This window comes from Cordyceps fumosorosea, assembly GCF_001636725.1.
Source record: "Cordyceps fumosorosea ARSEF 2679 chromosome Unknown scaffold_1, whole genome shotgun sequence".
Classification (NCBI taxonomy): Eukaryota; Fungi; Ascomycota; class Sordariomycetes; order Hypocreales; family Cordycipitaceae; genus Cordyceps; species Cordyceps fumosorosea.
In genome coordinates this window covers 2,181,877-2,199,087 of record NW_017387301.1, presented here as the reverse complement: position 1 = coordinate 2,199,087, position 17,211 = coordinate 2,181,877, and the positions used below count along the sequence as shown (strand labels likewise).

Below are 17,211 nucleotides of genomic sequence, written 5' to 3'. Positions count from 1 at the left end.
TGCTAGAGAAGAAAAGTTGCTGGTACAGACCGCATAAGGATTCATTCTGGCGTGGAGACCCGAGATGCTCTCCAAGCCGGAATCCCCTGGTCGCATTGGGTTGAACAACTCAAAAACCGCGGCGAGGTGCGATCCGCAATGCCAGTTCTTCGATAACATATGTGTAGAATCGGCCGTGCTAGTGATCAGAAAAGATACAAAGTACGTTTTTAAGTTCTATTTTAGATGTAAATCGAGCCGTCTTATGTAGGGATAAAAGAGTACGTACACAGTAGTGCCCCGCCATGGGACAGTGGTTCTCTGCTGAAATGACCAATCTGGTAGCTGCTTGTAACGTGAAATATTGTATCATCCACCATAACTAACCAATCGCCGTGTTTATGGGGAAAGTCCACATCGCCTTTTTGCACAAGGTGCATGGGGCCAGTTAGTGGAGGGAATCACGTCGACCCTACGATTCAGTCGCGCAATGACTAACGAGGCTGGCCTGGCAGACCCAAGATGGACAGGCACGAGAGTCGACAGAGGTGAAGCCTATGCCTTTGTAGCTTTGCCGCTATGTGTGACGTAGAAAGTGGAAAAAATGTGTCGCACAAAGGTATCAGCGCATGTGCGAGTAGGAAGAAAGACGGATTACCCTTTGTGACTTGTAGCAGCAATTGTGTTAGACTTTCAGTCTGTTTGTCTATATTGTAGAGAGGAGTCTCTTCGAAAGTGCGGCTGCTGCCTACGCCTCTACAAGCAGATATTTAATGAGTACATGCTTACTCCATGGCAGATAGAGAAATTAGAAAAAAAGTAGGGAAAATAAGAAGAAATGATTGTCACCTTCTGCACGAATTAACCTTAGGATGCTTGCTACTGTTGATCTTTGTTAGGTGGCTCTTGCCCCCTGTCACCAGCCTCAGCCTGAAGGGCCAGTGCAGGCTGCGCCCCAGATGACCTGCCATCAAGACTCCGCACCTGACTCCCCGTTACAAGGCGCTTCGACGAGACCAGATGCGGTCTCTGCCGTCTGACACCCCGTTTGCCACTTCTTGGGTCTTTAAAAGGACTCGACAAGTCCTGATCCGAACCACCACGATTGTAGCGTTGCGCCACTCCCGAGAGCTCCCCATCACGTTTACGGGCTCACAACAGCCAGCATGGACACCCGATTCGCAGCCATCGCCTCCGAGGCAGCGAGGCGATACTCGGAATCGTCCTCAAAGATACAGCTGGATAACTTTATATCGCCTAAGATAACAACCGTCGACCAGCTCATTAAGCAGGTCGAACTACAGAATGCACAGTTTGCAGCCTTCCGTGCCAAACGCCACGCCGTATTCGGTGCCATGGCGGCCGCCATGAAGCCCGTCGAAGTTATCGGCGAAATCGCTGCAGGAATTGCTGAAGAGGGATTCCCGCCTGCCCAAAACATCTTCAGTGCCGTTATGTATCTCATTAAGGCTGCGAAAGATACCAGTGCTATGTACGATGGTATTATTGACCTCTTTGAGCAACTACAGGTATGCCTCTGTCAGATCTTGATCTTGACCCTACCTAAGCTATCCATCCTCCCTATTTGAGTCGTATACTAATGAATAAACAGGACTTTACTGCCCGTTTAAACATATATACTCAATATAAGCTGTCCCCACCGCTCAAGGAGAAGCTGACAAACATCATGGCAACCTTGTTCGAAGTGCTGGTTATTTCCACACAAGAAGTCCGTCGTGGCAGGTTCAAGGCTTACTTCAAGCGGCTCTTTGGAGTCGGCAGCCCTGTCAAGGAAGCCCTGGAGAGGTTGCAAGCTCTGACTACTGGAGAGGAGAAATTGGTCTTGGCCGAAACCTATGGCAGTGTCTCCATGCTTCACGATACCACCGAGAGGGTAGAGACTCTTGTCACTCTCGTCAATGAAAATGTTAGGAACCTTCGACTCGACCATCTTGGCCAAATTGATCTTTACCAGCGCGACAAATTAAAAGCTGTTCTGGAGCCGTCACCATTCGCGGACGACTTTTACCAGGCCTTTACAAAATTGAGAATCGCCGGCACCGGCGACTGGATTCTGGAAGATGAGACGCTGCTATCTTGGATAGCCGGCGAGAAGAAGCATATCTGGATATGCGGAAGTCCAGGTAAGCAATTTCGCTCTATCTATTAAGAATCAGGCCACCCTTCTTCACCCTTGACCTTTGATGCCACGGCCCGCTATCCTCTATCCTCTCTATCCTCGTGCTAACTCCCTTTCCCACAGGCACCGGAAAGTCCTTTCTCACCGCACGCCTCATTCAATGGGGCATTGAGAACCTTGGAAACATGGCCTACTTCTTCTTCAGAGAGAATAATCCTGAAACCAAATCGGTCCTGCAGGCAATCCGCGATGTCGCCTATCAAATGAGTGAAAGCGACGCAACCTATGCCAAGGCTCTCACGAATAGTCTCCAAAGTGCCGAGGAGATCAAAACGGTTGCCAGTGCTTTTCGGCGGTTGCTTGTTCAACCGTTCCAAAACTCTGAGCGCGCTACGCCGACGTACATTTTTTTAGATGGAATCGACGAAGCCTACCACGACGAAATTGACCAACTTCTATTTCAGCTTGCGCCCAGCGATAACATAGATAGCCAGTCGGCTACAAATATACACGTTGCTCTTGTCGGACGCTCATATATGACGGAAAATATCACGGAAAGGTTGGATCCTAGCGGAAAAGGCGACGTTTTCAACACAATTCAAATAACCACGGACCGAAGCGGCCGTGACGTCGCCGCATACATTGCGAATGGGGTTGCACAATCCCGAATATTGGCAGCCAACACTCCAGAATTCAGACAAGAGATCATTGCCACTATGGAAAAGCAAGTTGACGGTCTTTTCATTCTCGCCAAATTCATGCTGGCTGAGGTGAATCGCAAGCGTCATCCAAGGTCCATCCGGAAAAGCCTGGAGACGTTTCCAAAAGAAATTGACGGCATGCTGCTACGGACGCTGGAAAGTCTCTCTGAAGCGATATCCCCAGAAGAAGCAGAAGACCTCAACGAAATGCTGCGTTGGATGGTCTGCGCAGAGGAGGCACTTTCGTTGGAGCAGCTTGAAGCGGTCCTTATCCTACAGTTTGGAGATCTTCCTTTTCGCCTTGAAGAGCTTCTAAGAGGTCAATACGCATGCTTCTTTGAGCTCGAACGAGAAGATGGTCTTACAACAGATGACCTCATCAAAGAGTTTGAAAGAAAGCAGCGCCTCTCGCGGAGGGAGACCATCCCGGTCTCAAAGTCGAATCCAGAGAGACGTGTTGCTCCGGGCGAAATCATCGGATCAGGGAAAGCCCTGATGCCAAAGGGGAAGATAATGCCAAAAGGGCAGGAAGAAGCGATTCGACGGTTGAGCATGTCATCCGGTGCCAGCTCCCCCAGTAGTGCAGCACAGAGCATTGACTTCGCCCCGATTTCCAATGAAATAGAGTACCGATCCAAGAAATCCACCACATCTGTGAGCTTCTTTCATAGTACGGTTCGCGCATTCTTCAGAAACTTTTCGGAAAACATGGCCAGCGCTTTGTTCAAACCAACAATTCATTTTGACAATGTGGAAGCACGCCTACACATTGTGAAAACTTGCCTCAGAATCTTTTCTGACATGCAATGGTTTGAAAAGTTCAATCTCGGTCCAGGAAAGGGAGCTATCAAGCAATATGCTGCGTGGTACTGGCAAGAGCACCTTGCTGCGCTGGACCCTGCTGTCGTCAATGCCAGCGACAAGAGGGAATTGGCGCCGCAGATCGTCGCCATGCTGCTGGATGAAGCGACCATCAACGAATGGACCTTTCTCTACTTGAAGAACAACGAAGGCTTGGAAGTTCTGAATGAATATAATCTTTCGGGCATCCTGCGTTGGTTTTCCGACGTTGATGTAGTCGGTTGCTTGACTGGCCCTTCCAAAGACTTTGCACTGTCACTGGCAGAGAAACCATCCAAGATTTCCGAACCGATTGGTCGTCAGTACGCGAAAGCATGGCTCTGCGCAGACTTTGAAGGCTACATTCCGACCGTTTTTTGCTTCGACATTGTGCAAAGTGCCGCGCTAATGGCGTCTGGCTACAACTGTTCTGGAGCCGAAAACCACTGGCTTGAACTTTCTCTCGATGAAAGGATTGCGAAGGCGTCCGAATGGACTGGCTATCCAGAGACAGGAGTGTGGCACCGAAGAATTGGAAGCACGTACTTGACCCTGGGTAGGCACGACGACGCACTCGCACATTATAACAAAGCCTTGGAAATGGATAACAACAAGCTGCTTACCTACGGAAGAATTGCCTACTGTCTTTCCAAAGACAGAAGATACGTCGAGGCCCTTGACATGGCACTGGAATGTGTTGTCCTTGAAGAGCAAGCCACTGCCGATGGCAGATTTACCGCAGACGCAAGTCAGCGCAGCAAATGGAGGCTGTACAAGGACTACTATCTCATAGCGCAATGCTACTATCACACATTTCAAGTCGAAGAGTCGCTGGAATACTACCGCAAGGCAATTGCAGCTGCCACTGCTGTTAAGCTGAATCCGTCGGAACAGTTTCAATCCGAGGTCGGATATCTGGAGACTCTCTACAACGAGAACATGCACTCGGAAATGATGAGAACCGTTGAGCAGATGTCATTGCAAGTCGCAAAGAAGACTCAGGGAGAAAATCGTTTAGTGGAGATGTTTCTCGGGCAAGCGAATAAACGTCTGGTTCTTGACTGGATTCCAAAGGCTGCCAGCACAACGGGAAAGACATCGTCCATCCTCCAACTGCTGGAAATGTCCATTTGGACCGCACACGACGCTCGAGATCTAGTCATTTACCAATATCTGCGTCTTGCCTATGGTGCTGTATATGCATACAGCCATTTAATGGAGGAAGCCTTAGCTCTCTTTGAGCGAATCTCCTTCGATGAATACCGCCCAAGAGGAACCATTATCGTTCGGCAAGCGCATGCCATCTCCTTCCAGCGTTTGGCTGCTTTGTACAAAAGACAGCTTTTACATGCAGGAATAAACTCGAAAGAGGCTGCGGATTGGGTGAAGAGGCTGGAGGTTGTACGAGACCAGCAAGATAAACACCAAGGCACAGACACGCCGCTGAACGTTCGAGGCTCTGACATCAACATGGCGGCAATATACCTTGGACTTTATCACCACTTATCTGGGAATACACAAGCCTCCAACGCTATTCTGAAGCCCTTGGTTTTAGACAGCCTGGACTTGCTTGCGGATTCAGAACCTGAGAACGATGTCTATGCTTTGGACAACCTCCTGTGGCTCATGACGGCGGCGGGAGATGTCGGCCGAGCAAAGGCGTTAGGACAATCGATGCGCCGGGTCAACCCCAATGCTTCTATGGTGACTACGCAGAGCGAGTCTCCTGTGTTGCAAAGGCTAGAGCCCAAACTGCCGGATATCCAGCTATCGGATCGCAGCTGCGCCCAGTGCCTGCACAACATCTCATGCAGCGAAGACCTGACGATTTGTCTGTTCTGTATGGAGTGTTTCTGCTTACGCTGCATGGAGAACGTTATTAAAACTAAAGGGAACGCAACAAGGGACAAGGACAGGCGCAAGAATGTTATCTGTCGAAGCGATCATGATTGGTTTGTTGTACAGCCGCTGAACCGCACTCTTCATACTGGGGAGATTTTGGAGGTATCAGAGATCAAATTTTTCGGGGACTGGGAGGAGGCGTTGCGAAAGGAGTGGATGGCGAAGGGGGTTTAAACTTATCCTTCTTATTCTTTTGATCCGCGTTATTCTTATATTTCTTTTCTTTCTTACATCTTCTACATTTTTTATATTTATTTCTCATTTGTTCTTTTTAGACACTGTAAAGTTAGCGCATAGCCCTACAATTAACCCGTTGCTTCTCGGGTCTTACTCACCCAATGCCCAGTGGATGAATGACGGTTTTGTAAGAAAAGACAAGAAGCGAGAGAGCTGGGGCAAATAGTACAACACAAAAAAAAGGCAAAAAAGAACATCCTGAGGATGTTCTCTCCCGCCGGGAATTGAACCCGGGTCTCAAGCGTGACAAGCTTGCATACTGACCACTATACTACGGAAGATGAACAGTTGTAAGCAACTGTCGTAGTGCGGATTGTGTATACGACTCGGTTAATACTTACTAAAAAAGTTTGGGCAGCGCAACAAAACATTGATCAACGTTGCTAGTTCACCCCCGGCTATTTCAAAACGGCGAAGGCTCGGCTGGGCGTGCTGTTACTGGGCTACTCCTCACACAATTGACCAATGAGGATTGGAGACCTTACAATCCATACCATTGTGACCTTAGCTACGTGCGCTAGTCTCGTCGGGATTTTGGTGAGGCTGGCTGATTCGGGCCAACCGGGCTTTTGGACGGCCGAGTCCATCGCATCAACAAAAGCCTGGTGCGGGGAGAAGCCCACTTGCCGGCGATTGATCCTGGGGTATAAAGGCGACGGGGAGGATGACCCTACTTGCCTCGGCATCCATCAGCAGTTTTTGTATTTTCAATAAAGTTCAGTTGCTTCTAAGTTGGATCTTTCTTGTCGCTTTCATCTGAAACATTGTCTTCGTAGCCCGGATTTTCCAACGACAGCCATCATGATTTACACTAGCCAAGAGACGCTGAACATACCCAGCGTCGACTTGTTGACGTTTCTCTTTGGTGAGGAGTTCCACACCCCATCAGAAGTCAGACAGAGATATGCTTACCGGCCGACAAGACCACAGCTACTCGCGCTCCAATGAAGACACACTCCTGCACGCCGAGGCGCACGATCCCGGCCGCGGCATCACCAAGGCTCGAGCGCGCACGCTCACCAAGCAATTCGCCCACTTCCTCCGGCACGAGTACGGCATCGGTGGCGGCGGCAGAGCTGACGGAGACGACGATGTGGTCATGGTAGTGTCCTCGGGGCAGTCTGCTCTGGCGTGCCTCTTCTACGGCGTCGTCGCCGCGGGCGGCGTCTACTCGGCGGCCTCGCCGATGAACACGCCGTCGGACCTGGCGCGGCAGCTGCGCGACGGGCCGGGCCGGGTGGTCGTGTGCAGCCGGGACGCGCTGGAGGGCGCGCGGACGGCGGCGGCGCAGGCGGGCCTACCCGGGAGGAACGTGCTGGTGCTGGAGTCGCACCCGGAGGTGAGGCTGTACAGCGCCGAGGAGGAGCGGGTGAGGTGTGATTTCGGAGGGGAGTTGGACTGGGAGAGGGTCACGGACGAGGGGCAGCTGGTGAAAAGCAAGATTTGCATCTTGTACTCGTCGGGCACCACGGGACTGCCAAAAGGTAACACGCATCTTTGCTGTTGTGGTGTGATTGGTTGGCTTGTGGGCAATGGCTTTTGCTAATGATGGCTATGTGATTAGGCGTGCTTGTATCGCACCTGAACATGGTGGCCGAGATCTTCCTCACCAGCTCCCGCGACCGGCAGTACTGGGACGCCCGGCCGGCCTGGTCGAGGCGCACGCTCGCGCACCTCCCCGCGGCGCACATTGCCGGCGTGGTCAACTACTTTGTCGCGCAGGCCGTCAGCGGCGGGACGACCTACTGGATGCCCAAGTTTGACTTTGCCGCATTCGTCAAGTATGTCGACGAGCTGCGCATCAGCACTTTCTTCACGGTGCCGCCCATCTACCTCGCGATCGCGAAGCACCCGGCGGTCAAGGGCCAGTTCCGGCACGCGCGGTCGGCGACGGTCGGCGCGGCGCCGGTGAGCGCAGAGCTGCGCGCCGAGGCCAACAGGAAGATGCCGCAGCTGGTGATCGGTCAGGTCTGGGGCATGAGCGAGACGACGGGCGCGGCGACGTACACGGCGGTCAACGACGAGGCGCAGGCGGGCAGCTTAGGAACCTTGCTGCCGAACGTATCTGTGAGGTATAGTTCTTGGCCGACAACTTGTGGGGATATTGTTGAGAAGGACTGACGATTTTTTGACAGGCTGGTTGATGATGACGGAAACGACGTGGCGCCGGGGGAGTCAGGGGAGGTGCTTATTAAGGGACCGATTGTTACACAGGGCTACCATAAGAACCCCGAGGCCAACGAGAAGGCTTTTACAAAGGACGGCTGGATGCGGACCGGGGACATCATGCGCATCGACGCCAACAATCTCTACCACATTGTCGACCGCAAGAAGGCAAGTTCCTCGAGATGGCCAGAGAATACTCTCCGTTCACCAACGAGCTGGAAGCTAACACGCACGCAAAAGGAATTGATCAAGTACAAGGGCCTGCAGGTCGCGCCCGCCGAGCTCGAGGGCATCCTGGAAGCCCACCCGGCGGTCGGTGACGCGGGAGTCATCGGTGTGCCCTACAACGACACCGAGGCGCCGCGGGCGTTCGTCGTGCTGACTCCTGGGGCCAGCATCTCGGAGCAGAGCCTGGTGGACTACGTGCACGCCAAGGTGGCGGACTACAAGAAGCTGCGCGGCGGGCTGGTCTTTGTGGACGCGGTGCCGAGAAGCCCGAGCGGCAAAATTTTGAGGAAGCAGCTGCGCGAGTCGGAGAAGCGCATGTCAAAGATGTAGAAGATGCATACCCGGATACCCGGTATTGGTCGGGCTCGGTCGGGATGGTGGTGTGTTAGATAAGGGAAAGTAGGGAAGATATGATTGTGAAATGATGACCAAAACATGTGTAAGCAAGGTCGTATCTGTGCTTCGTTCTCTGTATGGAGTGCAATGCAAATATGGATAACAACGGGCCTGAAACCCCCCGCGATGCTGTCATGTGGTGAAGGGGGGGTGGCTGTCGGGTATGGTACCGTCGGGTAATGCACCGCATGGACCCCGCCAACTTGGCACAGCGAGACGGACATTAAGGCGTGGGGTAAAGTTACGTGTCGGCATTGAGGACATACCGGTGCGGCCATAGTTATGCGTGGCGTTGAATTTCGTATGCAAGTCAGATCAGAGGCTGCTGTCTCCGAGCGTGACGAGTAACAAGACACATCTTCCAACTATCGCGACCTCATGCAACGAACCCGCAGCAAAGCTAAGTAAATCATGGCTACGCAGCATCCCGAAACGTACTCGTCCAAAGGCGAGGCGGCTCGTATCTTCGAGTACTTGCTGGGCATCTTCGACCCCATCTCGCTGCCGTCCGAGGTGGCCAGCCGCCAGGGCAAGGTCGACTTCACTGCCGCGCGCGACCGGCCGTACTTTCCCATCCCGTTCAAGGAGACAGAGACGGCGGCGGCGCTCAAGGCCGTCGAGGGTACAATGGCCGCGCTGCTCTCGGAGACAAGCGGCGGCGCAAAGGACGCCCAGGTGCACGTTGACTTGGAAAAGACGACTGCGTTCCTGTTCCAGGCGTACCTGGCGCGGGTGGGCGGCCGGGGCAAGCTGGACAAGAACGTGAGGGAGTTTCTCAAAGGTTTGGGGTCGATCCCATCGTGGTTGGGGAGAGCTAAGACTAATATCGAGTGTAGATACCGATCTGCTACAAGCGCAGTCGAATTCGTACCGGCGGATGTCGGCGAACTTGTACAGGACCAAGGAGCCAGGCGAGTACTACCACATCCACGGCTCGCTGGAGGCTTCGACGACGTTAAGAATGATTGGGCTGGAGTCGCACCGTCCGGACCTGGAGACGCACGAGCAAATAGTGGAGGTGATTGAAGGGGCTGTTGAAAGGTATACTGTGGGTGAGCTGGAGGCCATGAACAAGGAACACCGCCAGGCGGGCGTCAAGGCATTCAAACACGCCGATTTTCTCAACACTCCACACGTAAGTCGATAAAAGTTTCTACGTATAGATAAAACTCCCCCTAGACTGACATTTCCTTATAGGGCAAAACAAACTTTTCATTACCCCCATGGTCGGTAGAAAACCTCGAGTCCACGACGCCCAAGACGCCTCTCCCCCGCATACGGAAAGACCGGCTCCTCTCCGGCGTCAAGGTCCTCGAGCTGTGCCGGATCATCGCCGGGCCGGTCATTACCCGGATCCTTGCCGAGTACGGCGCCGACGTGCTCAAGCTGACGAGCCCACACCTCAGCGACGTGCCCTTCTTCCAGGTCGACGGCAACATGGGCAAGCACGCGGCGGATCTCGACCTCAAGACCGCCCAGGGCCGGGAGCGGTTTGAGGCGCTGCTGGCCGAGGTCGACGTGGTGGTCGACGGGTATCGCCCAGGCGCGCTGGATAAGCTCGGGTACGGCGCGCGGAAGCTCGCGGAGATGGCGGCAAGCCGCGGCAAGGGCATCGTGTACGTCAATGAGAACTGCTTTGGCTACGAGGGCGAGTGGGCGCAGAGGCCGGGATGGCAGCAAATTGCCGACTGCGTACGTTTTTCTTTTGACCAACAGGACTTATCGTTTCTTCGGACTGACGGGCTTGATAGGTGACCGGCGTCGCGTGGGAACAGGGCCAGTTCATGGGCCTCGACCAGCCCGTCGTTCCGCCGTTTCCCATCTCCGACTACGGCACGGGCTGCATCGGCGCCATCGCCGCCCTCGTCGGGCTGTATCACCGGGCCACACGCGGCGGCTCCTGGCACGGCAAGGCGTCGCTGCTGCACTACGACCTCCTGCTGTTCAAAGTCGGCCTGCTGCCCGCGGCCGTGCAGGCGGCGCTGCGCGATACCCTCTTGGACGGGGACGAGGGGAAGGATCTACAGGCGCTGCGCCACGCAAACAGCGTGGACCAGATCTCGGGGGCGACGCTGCAGCGGATGAGGGCCGTGTTTCCGGAGTTTGTCGATCATCCGAGGTACCTGGACCGGTGGTACTCGGCGGCGTATGGGAAGGACGTGGAGGCGGTCAAGCCGGTGGTGGAGGTTGATGGTTTGGACGTGAGCTTTGAGCGGGCGAGCCGGCCGAACGGGACCGATGCGCCGACGTGGGATTTTGGAGTGGATGGGGACTACAGAAAGTGAAGGAAGAAGCTTATAGATGGATTGTTCATATCAACAGACAGTACTCAAATGAAACATGTATGCCCTCGCTGGTTGAAGAACGCTGGCCGGCTATCCGCGGGGGGGTGGAATCTGCGGCCGGCGGACCGCGGAGTCGAGCTATTATTGCACTGTTTGTACTGGACGGACGCCCACGCACCCCTAGTTTTATCTAGCAATGGAGAAAATCGGGAGCTATAATGCGGGGGAGGGGTCGTGATCCGCCATCCCGTGGCATAGCCTAGATTGGTGCATTTCCCGACAATCGGCCCCACCGGCGCCGTAGCTGCAGGCAGCCAAATTGAGGGGAGGGCCGAATGTAATGACAATCAGCTGATTGGAGGGACCCGTTGCATTTTGAGTAAGAAAGCGCGAGAGAGCGAGAGAAATAGACTGGAGAGGACCGCACCTATATGTGGTTGCCTCGCCGCGTCTCACACTGTTACCTTGTACACATCCTCAATACATCCATCTGTGCTGGTATCCTCCTCTTTCGCTACAGAACACAGCCGACCATGACTTCAGAACAAGACAGCAAGCCGCTCGGCCAAGAGTTCACCAAGTCGGTGATTGACGCCACGGGCCCCAACGCCTCGCCGCGGATGCGCACCGTCATGACCGCCCTGATCCAGCACATCCACGACTTTGCGCGCGAGGTCGACCTCACCATGGACGAGTGGCTGACCGGCGTCAACATGATCAACTGGGCGGGCCAGATGAGCAACGACCGCCGCAACGAGGGCCAGCTAATGTGCGACGTGATCGGACTCGAGTCGTAAGCCCAACTCCGTCCAGCATTTGTGGGGGATATTGCATTGAGGCGAGATCCTGACTAACCAACCTCTTTGAACAGGCTCGTCGACGACATCACCGTGCGCGCGGCAACCAAGGCCGGAAAGCCCGCGACGTCGACGGCGATCCTGGGCCCTTTTTGGCGTGCGGACGCGCCGATCCGCGAGAACGGCACCACCATCACGTTTGATACGCCGAGCGACGGGCAGGTTGCCTTCATGCACGGCCAGGTCACCTGCGCCGACACGGGCAAGCCGCTCGCCAACGCCAAAGTTGACGTTTGGCAGGCTTCCACCAACGGTAAGCCGACGGCCTCTGACGCCCCCCTTCTTACCTAGGATTTCATCACCAACAAGCTTTTTACCCAGGTCTCTACGAACAGCAGGACGAGAAGCAGGTCGACCACAACCTCCGTGGCGTCTTCGTCACCGACGCCGAGGGCAGGTACTCCTTCTACTGCCTGCGTCCGACGCCCTACCCCGTGCCGATGGATGGCCCGGCCGGCAAGCTTCTCAAGCTTCTGGATAGACACGAGTTCCGACCCGCGCACATTCATCTAATTGTAAGTTGCTGCCATTCGAGGCCCGGCCCTACTTACCCTGCACATGGATGGACGGTATCTAACTTGGACGTAGGTGACTGCAAATGGGTATAAGTCCTTGACAACTCAAATTTTCGACAGCAAGTCCGAATATCTCACCGACGATAGTGTTTTTGCGGTCAAGGATGGACTGACAGTGGACTTTGTGCCGCGAAAGGATGACCCCAAGGCGGAGTGGGATCTTGAGTATAATGTCACGCTTGCTGCTGCATAATTTCAAAACTTTCTCTATATATTTAAAACACGCACGTTCTCTATTTTCATCATGTTGTTTTTAATGAAAAAAAAAAACTGAGAACGGATACCATAAATCGTGTAGGAGGGCGACCGTAGCTAGCTATATTGATTGGTTCTAGAGTCCTCAACGTTTTCTACTTCAATTCGTTGGTCTGCAGCAGAAAGTATCGAGTGGAAACAAAGTGTCGAAAATAATGACGTAATTATTTCGGTACAGAGCATTAGAAGAACGAAAAATAGAACTACCATTTTGCAATTATATTTGAACATCTTCGCCAACCACCACGCCATTCGGCAGCTTCAGCCCAAGGGGTAGCCCGCGGCTGAACTTTTCGCCAAACACCGTCCCACGTCTCCTTGCCAGCATCTCGTCAATGTCCTTGTACATGTCGTACGAGTTCATTTCCTCCACCGTCAGCTTCTTCTTCTCATCCTCGACCTTGTACGTGCCGCAGTCTTTGTTTGTGGAGAAGCCTGCAAGTGTCAGCTGGATCTACATGCAAACTCCGAGGACATGGGATGAACCGTACCTATTCTCTCGTTGATGTTGTACGCGGCTTTCGCGGCGGCGGCCTGGACGCGGGTTACGCGGGGCAGGCGCACGTCCTGGTAGAGCGCCAGGGCCTCGGCGATGTCGCCGGCAAAGTGCTGCTTGTCAAAGATGATGCCGAGCGCGGCGGCGTCCTCGATGGCCATGCATGCACCCTGGCTTTGGTGAGGCATCATCTGGGAGAGGGACGTATTAGCTCATCTGGCTACTGAAGATGATAGTGAGTTTGGAGCTACTTACCGGGTGGCCGGCATCGCCAAGGAGGCAGACTCTGCCTTTTTGAATGTGCGGGTACGGGTCACTATGTCACGGGCCGGTGTTAGCTAGCAGTTCTCCGGACTGCCTTGTCTGTCTAACTCACTGCACCCAAAGCCGCCACGGCTGGATCTCCGTGCCGATGGCCAGGTGCGCCTTGACCTGCGCGTCCAGCTGCGGGTACGGCGCCAGCAGCTCCTCGACCGGTCGGCTCTCCGCCCCCCACTGCTGCGTCGAGTAGTCGCCGACGGCGCGCGGGAAGAAGCAGTAGTAGGAAAGCAGCCGGCCGCCGTTGCACGGCGAGAGCACGATCTTGTCCCACTTGCCCTCCTGCCCGCCCCAGTACTCGAGCGCCGCATGCTGCGAGTAGTCGACCAGCCCGAGCCGCACCGCGTCCTCGGTCCGCACGTTGGCGTGCAGGCAGCTCGACTCGGACGGCCGCTTGGCCGGGTGGATGCCGAGCTGGCCGCGGACGGCGGAGCCGATGCCATCCGCGCCGACGACGAGGTCATGCCGCGCGGTGGTGCCGTTCTTGAAGGTGATGGTGCCGCTGTCCAGGTCGATGCTCTCACACTGTCATCCCTGTTAGTCTCAGGATCGACAAAGACAAGGGCCAGTCTGCTTACCTGGTGATTCACAATCAGCTCGACCGGCGTCCCCTCCCCCTCCTCCTGCATCGCGCAGTCCTTGAGCATCGTGTGCATGTACTGCCGATGAAACATGTTGTACACGTAGCCCCAGCGCTCCTCGTAGTCGTCCAGGTCGTACACGCTGACCGGCTCGCCCGTCTTCCAGTCGCGGTTGATGAGCTTCCGCAGAACCACCGGATCGCCCTTGGCCACGTCGACGCCCCAGGCGTGCAGCCAGCGGGTGCCGTTGGCCGCGCACGACACGCTCGCGCCGACCTCGCCGGCGAAGTCGTGCTTCTCGTAGATGGTCACGCGGTGGCCGGCGCGCCGCAGCGCGATGCCCACGGACATGCCGCCGATGCCGCCGCCGACGACACCGACGTCGAGCGGCCGCCAGGTGGACGGTGTGTTGGATCCCATGTTCGAAGTGTTTTTGGTGTGTATGGTTGATTCGGCTTGAGGGATGGATGGGGGCTTGCTGATGAGGTTTCTCAAGAGTGACGCGACGCCTTTCCGCTGCGAAGCTGTGTATTTATGGCTTGGAGCATATGACCTTTATCGGTCAGACAGCTCCTAGTACACCACTACACTATGTTTACGGATATGGTCGGATGGCGTCTCTCGAAAACGGCGCGCAATGACGTCGGCTGTGGTGGGTGGGTGGCTGCGGTGCATTACCCGACATTCCGCTTTGGCGCTGCTGTCTCACTTTCGGCATTTGTAGGCGAAGATATTGGATGAAATCTATTACAGCAGATTCTCATTGAACTACGTGCTATCATTATCTGATTTTGTGGGTGTCGATCCAGTGGTTCGGTGGTTCGGTGGTTGGCACACTTGTATCCTGGTAACCAATGGCCTGCCGTTGCTTCGCCATTCTCTACCGAACAGCAAGCAACGACGACAAATTTTGAACAATTAGAGCTACCTTGCACTGACTAGTTCATAATATATCATTATACATCTCGCATCATGAGGTGGCGTATCCTATAGCTGGAATGGGGTATACTATCCAAGTCTTCTACCCGTCATTTGCAAAATTTCTCGGACTATTAAACGGGAAATTATCCCACTGCGACAAGTCTAAAACGTCCCATCCACCTATAAAATCACCATCCATCTCTGAAGATAAAGTCTGTGGCTGTCCCAGCAGCCAGTGGCCAGTACCGTCCGGCGGCAGCCTATCGCCAACAACCTGCCCCGCCGCTTCGGATGGTCGGAACTGGGCATCGCCATCTCCCCGACCAAGCGCGTCGTCTCCGCAAGCGGGAAACAGGCGACTGACGAGCTTGCTCCGGCCCTTTGATGCCGTTTTGCGACGCTGCTCGGCGATGGCGGTCGACAGCAGCGCGAGTATCTCGGCGTAGTGCGCGGCCTGCGCGCTCTGCTCAGCGATGAAGTCGAGTATCTCCTTTGCGCCCGAAAACGCATTCTCGATTTCAAAGTCGAGCTCGCGCTTGGCAAACATGTCAAAGCCTAGGATCAACCCCGCCGCAAAGACCAAAGCCCTGGGGGGAGGGAACGTTTAGTATCGTGCGCGCCAAACAGAGGACGGTAAAAGTGCTTACTTCATAATACACAGGCTTCCGAAAAAGGTGCCAGACCTTTTCGCTTCTGTGCATGTTTGGACCAGGAACACTGCGGCATCTAAGCAGGCCGATGCCAGAGGCGACAGTGTGGTTGCTGATGCATTCGACTGGGAAGTCAGCTGCGAGATCAGAATTGGCCGAGAGACCAGCGTCACGGCAAAATAGTATAAACAGGAAATATGTAATCTGTAGACATCCTGGCGATCTGGAGTGCCGTATACTGTCGGGGTTGGTCTTGAACGCATAGATTTGGGAATCGACCGACTCCAGTCTTCGATTCTGGCGAATGATCGTTCAATCAACGCCACTGAAGGCACTTTCTTCCTGTATAAAACCTCCACTACATCAGTAGTGATGGAAAGAATGCCATATACGGCGAAAAGAGCGGACAAGTCTTCGTCCTCGTGGTTGGCGAGGGTACCGATGTGGGATTCATCCAGCTCGGTTCGCAGGCCCGAGGTCGCGGCTGGCCGACCAAGAAGAGAGCTGACAGTCATATCGAGCGTGCAGAGACTCATCCATATTTTTAACCTGCACATTTGTCAGAGGTGGAAAAACTCTGCGTCCTAACATTGGTCAACCTACCGGCTTTTGCGATGTGCACTGTTCATATCTTGATAGGAGTCCTTGCTGTGGAGACCTAGTGACACGGCGGCGCGTGAAGCGATACCCAGATACATAAAGGCAGAGTTCCTCCTACACGAGCCCAGCATGTAGTATGCCATGAGCAGAAAAGCGCGTACAATGTTGATGTTGGGGTCTTCCAGCATGCCTGAGAAGGCTTTTCGTTGCGCGTGTCGGAAGTAGGCCTGGCTGATCTGCTGGGACTCGAGCGGTGATTTGACTTGCGCCCCGATCGCAATGGCAACCGAAGCAACAGCCTCGATATGACGAGGGAGATTTTCGGACCGCTCTTGTCTCGGGACGGATGAGAGCTGTTCGAGTTCCTCCGGGGAGAATAAATCGAGAAAGCCCCCCGTCTGTTTGTTTTCTTAGCATAGGAGGCTTCGAAGCTGCTCTCCATTGTTGGGCAACGGGGACTTACAGCCGCATAAAAAACTTGAATCAAGGAATTCCGCTGCTCTTCGTCCAGTTCTATTAACCCAGGCGTTGGCGCATTGGAGCCGTTGATGGCGGGTTCATTCTCGAGCATGTTCTCGCTCTGGTCGTTGTGAGAGAACTGAGACGGCCCAATCTGAGCTGCGACAGTATCACGGACAAATTGGAGGAAGGATATGGCCGCAGCCTCTCCAATGTATACTGCCATAAAGTGAGCTCGAGATTGGACAACGCATCGGAGAGCTGGGACGTACCTCGCTCTCCTCTCAGGTTCAAGAGCATGCGTGCATGGGACTCGCTTCCCAGGGTCTGACTTTCCCCCTGTTCGGTATGCTGCAGCGGTGATGTATCTGCTTCTACATTACTTGCGTCGGCCGCTGCAGCTCTGGAATCAGACGGTGAGATTGGCTGATATGTGTCTTGCGGTAGCGAAATGGTATTAGGCTGAGGCGGCACCCAACAACGAGCGCTGTCGTCGAGCGGCCAGCCGGCAGCGTCTACACCGGAGCCGCGCCGGGCTGGAATAGGTGTATTTGTGTCCGGAGAGCTGTTTGCTACCGGCTCCGCTGCTCTCCGAACTGTCGAGCGTGAGGCCCGCGGGCTGTGG

At 54.6% G+C, this 17,211-nt stretch overlaps 5 protein-coding genes across 5 annotated transcripts; 4 read left to right on the top strand and 1 right to left on the bottom strand.

Moving 5' to 3' along the window:
* Positions 1-1,145: 1,145 nt before the first annotated feature.
* Positions 1,146-5,736, top strand: ISF_00709 (NACHT and TPR domain protein; the record flags this gene model as incomplete). The annotated part of the gene is made up of 3 exons (XM_018844316.1): positions 1,146-1,508; positions 1,592-2,123; positions 2,243-5,736. The coding sequence occupies 3 exons, from the start codon at positions 1,146-1,148 to the stop codon at positions 5,734-5,736; spliced, it is 4,389 nt and encodes a 1,462-aa protein (XP_018708766.1).
* A 967-nt stretch (positions 5,737-6,703) lies between these two features.
* Positions 6,704-8,523, top strand: ISF_00708 (4-coumarate-CoA ligase 2a; the record flags this gene model as incomplete). The annotated part of the gene is made up of 3 exons (XM_018844315.1): positions 6,704-7,283; positions 7,364-7,871; positions 7,935-8,523. 3 exons carry the CDS (start codon positions 6,704-6,706, stop codon positions 8,521-8,523), a joined length of 1,677 nt encoding a protein of 558 aa, XP_018708765.1.
* A 477-nt stretch (positions 8,524-9,000) lies between these two features.
* ISF_00707 (CAIB/BAIF family enzyme) lies at positions 9,001-10,874 on the top strand (the record flags this gene model as incomplete). The annotated part of the gene is made up of 4 exons (XM_018844314.1): positions 9,001-9,370; positions 9,426-9,724; positions 9,787-10,281; positions 10,341-10,874. 4 exons carry the CDS (start codon positions 9,001-9,003, stop codon positions 10,872-10,874), a joined length of 1,698 nt encoding a protein of 565 aa, XP_018708764.1.
* Positions 10,875-11,407: 533 nt separating this feature from the next.
* Positions 11,408-12,499, top strand: ISF_00706 (catechol dioxygenase; the record flags this gene model as incomplete). The annotated part of the gene is made up of 4 exons (XM_018844313.1): positions 11,408-11,667; positions 11,746-11,984; positions 12,053-12,246; positions 12,320-12,499. The coding sequence occupies 4 exons, from the start codon at positions 11,408-11,410 to the stop codon at positions 12,497-12,499; spliced, it is 873 nt and encodes a 290-aa protein (XP_018708763.1).
* A 279-nt stretch (positions 12,500-12,778) lies between these two features.
* On the bottom strand, positions 12,779-16,886 carry ISF_00705 (Fungal specific transcription factor; the record flags this gene model as incomplete). The annotated part of the gene is made up of 10 exons (XM_018844312.1): positions 12,779-12,996; positions 13,053-13,248; positions 13,313-13,373; positions 13,434-13,900; positions 13,954-14,480; positions 15,058-15,464; positions 15,525-16,076; positions 16,131-16,525; positions 16,591-16,805; positions 16,859-16,886. 10 exons carry the CDS (start codon positions 16,884-16,886, stop codon positions 12,779-12,781), a joined length of 3,066 nt encoding a protein of 1,021 aa, XP_018708762.1.
* Between the last annotated feature and the right edge of the window lie 325 nt (positions 16,887-17,211).